The sequence below is a fragment of the Etheostoma spectabile genome, chromosome 16 (genome assembly GCF_008692095.1).
Source record: "Etheostoma spectabile isolate EspeVRDwgs_2016 chromosome 16, UIUC_Espe_1.0, whole genome shotgun sequence".
NCBI lineage: Eukaryota > Metazoa > Chordata > Actinopteri > Perciformes > Percidae > Etheostoma > Etheostoma spectabile.
The window spans coordinates 4,323,257-4,328,175 of record NC_045748.1 but is presented as its reverse complement, the minus strand read 5'-3'; the positions used below and the strand labels follow the sequence as shown (position 1 = coordinate 4,328,175).

At 39.7% G+C, this 4,919-nt stretch overlaps 1 protein-coding gene across 1 annotated transcript in view; it reads right to left on the bottom strand.

Moving 5' to 3' along the window:
• il11ra (interleukin 11 receptor subunit alpha) overlaps window positions 1-4,919 on the bottom strand; it is a gene marked incomplete at its 3' end in the record, with an annotated part of 54,281 nt that overhangs the window by 3,614 nt on the left and 45,748 nt on the right. Inside the window, 5 exon segments of the mRNA XM_032539281.1 lie at window positions 662-806; window positions 1,445-1,608; window positions 2,672-2,835; window positions 3,210-3,324; window positions 4,018-4,184. Coding sequence (XP_032395172.1) covers window positions 662-806; window positions 1,445-1,608; window positions 2,672-2,835; window positions 3,210-3,324; window positions 4,018-4,184 — 755 coding nt within the window.

The window sequence follows — 4,919 nt, the reverse complement described above, 5'->3', positions numbered from 1 at the left end:
ACACACACACGCACACACACACACACACTTACACTTTAGGGAGTTATTCTTACGAGTAACAACAAATGCAGACAGTAAAAAGTAGGTTGATCTAAGTTGATAGCACTACATACAGTATATATGCATGAGACCTGATCTGTTGCAAAAATTAAAAAATGATTCCTTGTCGTGTAAGGATGTGAGGACCTCGGTAGTTGCAACTCTAACTCTACGGAGGAGTCAGTCAGTGAGCCTTATCTGCATCAACAAGACTGTTGATGGTTACCAAGAAGATACGTATATCTCTGCTTTACTACAGTACATTATTTAGGACAAGGAACAGCAGCAACTATTTACATTTTAGAAGCTGGAACCAGGATTTGGGGATTTTTTTTTTGCTCAAGAATTGACTAAAAAGATTAATAGATCAGCAAAATAGTTGGATTTACTTACCAGTAATCCATTACTAGTTTAATCGTTGCAGCTTTACCATTATGCAGATTGTACTGTCATACTTTTCTTCAAAATACTGCCTTTATTAACATATTTTTGGAGTTCCATAATTATGTTTGTCTATTTTTGTGGCTGTATTGTGTCATCTCTCTGTCAAGCTTGCCTCAAGTTTGTCTCTAAAAATAAACTAACTTAGACTTAGAAATGAACGTTTAATTTTCTTTCTGACCTTCCCATGGCCTGACGAGAAGCAGGGGACTCCATTCACTCCACTGGCTCTCAGAGTTCACCTCGTCGCGGGCTCGAAGCTGAACCTGGTGGAGGTAACCAGCCAGGGCGTCGAATATCACGACTGGACTCTCCTCCGAGTAAACCTGAGTGACGGAGAAAGAGACAGGACAGGGAATTGTTTATGGCCTTACTGTTAAATGAAAGTGAACTTCTTTTTGTCACGTTCTTATTGTTTTTTTAAATTTCTTTTTTAATTTCTTTTCTTAATTTGTAAAAACGACTTAAAATTACACCTTTATTATACAACAAAGAGTCATTTGGCATTATAATACTAAATAAAATATGTTATTACAAATTCATATACTATCTGCAGTTAACAAGAAGTCACCAAAATACACCAAACAGATATAATTTATTGATGTAGGGTTTTTACAAAAAAACATTTTAAACGCGTGATTTTTTGGTGGAGACAGAGAGGGGTATGTCTTCTTCAACTTTAGTAAAAATGAATAATTTTGCATTTTTACTTCAGCTTTATATTTTTATATGTTCTTTCTAGTTTTAAGTAGTAGATTCTATGAATGGCTTGGGTTTCAGAAATAAGGTTTGTGACCAATCACTGTAAGTAAATAAATGAAAACAAGTTTAGCACCAATTGCTGGTATAATTTGGGAAAACTACAATTGTTCTTTGTCTCTGAAATAATGCTTGATGAGATGCACAAGTTGAATCCACACTGTGCACCAATCAACATTGAAATGAAACCTTCTTGCTTACTAACCTCTGACCAGTATATGGAGCCCAGTGGCCTGTATCTGATCTGAAACATAAGGGGGAAAGCGGCATGCAGCGGCCAGGAAGAGGGAAAGTTCCATGAGACGATCAGCCTCTGTGGATACCCTTCTAGCTCATTCACCAACACTGACTCTGGAGGGTCTGGTTTCACTGCAAATAAAGACAGATAAAAACGACGTGTTATTTAGCCATAGGTATTTCCTCTATGGTTTGCACACTAGAAAACATGTCGGAACAAAGATACCAAGTACAAGAAGGCAAAACGTAACAAATCAAACCAAAGCACGTGTTCAGACATAAATGCTAAATTTCTTCACCTGATTTGCTTTTAGTCTTTTTTATTGTTGCTGTTCCTTTTAATCTGATGAACAATCTAGTGTTTAATCTTAATCTTTGCAGCTATTATGCAGCTCTTTGCTTAAACTAATCTTTGCAGCGTTGGGAAATTTGAAGAAAATCCAACTAAGATTCAAAACTGACATTAGCATTTTCTCTGCATGTACTGTATGACCTTGCTATTACTAGAACTATCCATTCATTTTCTGAATCTAATCCCACAGACTCTCATTGCTTTACTTATGACTCTGATCTGTGACAAAAGGTATATCGTGAGGGAGAAAAGTGGTGAGCGTTGTCCACTAGGCACATCTGCCGCTATGAAGACTGTCTCAAGGATGCTGTGAATGTCTCTGCTGGAGAGCAACAAGAACACCACATTCACAGAGAAGCAGCAGAACAGGATAATTGAGGCCATAATAAAAGGACCAAAAGGACAAGGTAAAAACAGCTGTCAGGAAAAATTTTGTGCCGCATTAGAAATCCTGCCATTTGCTGTTGTATATCTATTGATTTCAGAAAAAATAATGAGTGGATAATCAAGGTGCTATGGAAGCATGAAGCTCGTATCCATGAAGTTGCAACTGTTGAAAAAGCTTCTTTTTATTTTATTTTTTTTATAAATGGGTGTTGTCACAACGGGTAACAATAGGGGACAGCTCCAGCACTATGGCAAGCCAATCAAAATACAAGTTTTTGAATTGTAGAATAGGGCTGGGTGTTGAGCTCTGGAAACAAGAAAAACATAGTAAAACTGATACATTTTCAGATATAAGTGCTTCCTAGTTGACATGTATCACTAACATGACAAAAACAATTTACTGATCACTCAATTACTGAGTGTGTATGTGTGTGTGTGTGTTTTATGTGATCTTACAAAGTTCATGTAACTTAAACCGGACATATGTTGTCTCAGAGCCGAGGGCGTTGGTCTCTGAGATTCTCAGGGTATGGATGGTCTGCCAGAAGGCAGGATGATCTACGTCACAGTGCTTGCGGGCGACATCCACAACGCATGGCCTCCACTCCTGACCATTTCCCCTTAAAAAACAAAACAAAAAACGTTGCATTCTGTCGGGTAAAAAGCAACCTAAGTGTGTGCCAGAAACTGTAGATACCTTCTAACTAAAAAGTCACCACAGCTGAAAACTGAAGCCAATGCTTCAGTTTCTTTGACACTTAAAAAAGTGCTGTAATGTGTCACGGTGGAAAGTTTCCACTGAGTGCCATATGGCAGAGTGAAGAGAGGTGAAGCAGAGATGGATAGACAGGGTTCATATTAGGATACGACTCACACTACATGCACTTCATTCAAAATGTAACTCTGTGGCACATGCACTATATTTAGATTCTTCATAGCTCATTCTGAATGGGACCTTGGGCGTTGCTGTTGTCATGCATTAACTCATTCTTACCTGAAGGAGGCATTGTACTTGGCTGGCAGGAAGGTCTTTACTGAATCCACCCAGGAGCAGCGAACATGCGTGTGATTGGGCACTTGACAGGAAATGCTCAGCAGCCCAGGGGGGTCTGGGAAACGGTAGTCAGAAGACAGAGTTTATTTTCAGAACAGAGAGGGAGTTTAGATGTCCTGTAAGATTTTATATTCTCTGTCTTGTCCTCGGGGCAAAAGTGAACAGCTCTGTGCTATGGTGTCCCTATCATGAACCAACATATTTCAGGAGAGGCTTGGCCAGGACCATGAAAAACTCCCTGTCTGTCAAAAAAGGAAGCCCACTTAGGAAGTCGTTTCCTGTTCGAGACAGTTACAGGAAGCGGGGGGCTTTGTCTATGTGACGGCCGATAAGACCTGTTTCCTCTGAGGACCAGTAGCGCTGTTCTGATCACTGTTGTAATAAGATGTCTTGTTGAAGCCAGAGAGCAGCATAAATGAAATGTATACAATAGAATCTCATTCACTAAAAACAGGGAGAGAAAGAATAGATGACAGAAAAACAGAGGAAAATATGTTGAGGTAAACTCAAGACAGAGATGGGAATGTGTGAGTAGGAGAAATTTATTTTATGATTTTATGCAGAATTATCCAAAGACTGAAATGAACTGTGAGGGACTGGGATGCTGTGTAAAACATGAGGGGCGTAGCCATTTTCCTGCTGCATAGAGTCTTTGTGTCTTCAAAGGTGCAGTTCCATGGTGAGAGACTAAGCTGTTAAACTCCTAAATTAGGCGCTATAAGCCTGGACAAGTCACAACAACACTTACGGCCCAGTCTGAGTTTGACAGAGTGGAGGAGGAGCCCCCGGTCGTCATAGCAGCTGTAGTTGCCCTGCGCTGAGTGGTCGACGTGCAGCAGCACCAAGGTTCCATCTGATGTCACTTTGTGCCATGGCAACACTGAGCTGTGGTTGAGATACCACACCACAGGTATCCTGGTCAGGAACACATCAGAGGTTAGTTATGCTTGTGAGGACCTCCCTCACTAACTTGTGAGCATAACGCTCAACCCACAACTAAAACTCTTTCATGGCATTATCATAGTCATCAAATACCTACGTCTCTATGTTACAACTTTCTTTTAAAGTGCCCATATTATTATATGTACTGCACATTGCTGCAGAACCTTTTACCCTGTGTGTTTAGGTCTCTGTTTTAGCTACAGAGTGAGACATATCACTTCTATACTATCTTTGTTGGGAGTCTCACATGACTGACTAATATGAAACTAATGACTAATATTAAATCTAGTGCTGTCAGTTAAATATGTTATTAACGGCGTTAACGCAAACCCATTTTCACGGCATCAATTATTTTATTGCAAGATTAACGTTCTTTTTGGCCTAGCAAACTTTGTAGTTATTTACACATGCTGTCACAACAACTAATGACATTAGAAAAAAACAACAACAGGCACGCCACACTCACTTGCTTAGCATTGCGAGCCGGCCAAAGAATAGTAGTGTTACATTTTGAGTGGATCGTGAGCGTGAGACGCCAAAACAGATGCCAATAAGATACTGAATGGAAAGTTTTTCCATTCAGAATCTTATTGCCACTTTTTAAAAGTTGCCAAATGGTTCCAGTGACAAGACCAAAGTGATCTGTGTGTTTTGTCATTTTGAACTGAGCTATCATCGCAGGACATCCAGTCTGAAATACCACTTGAT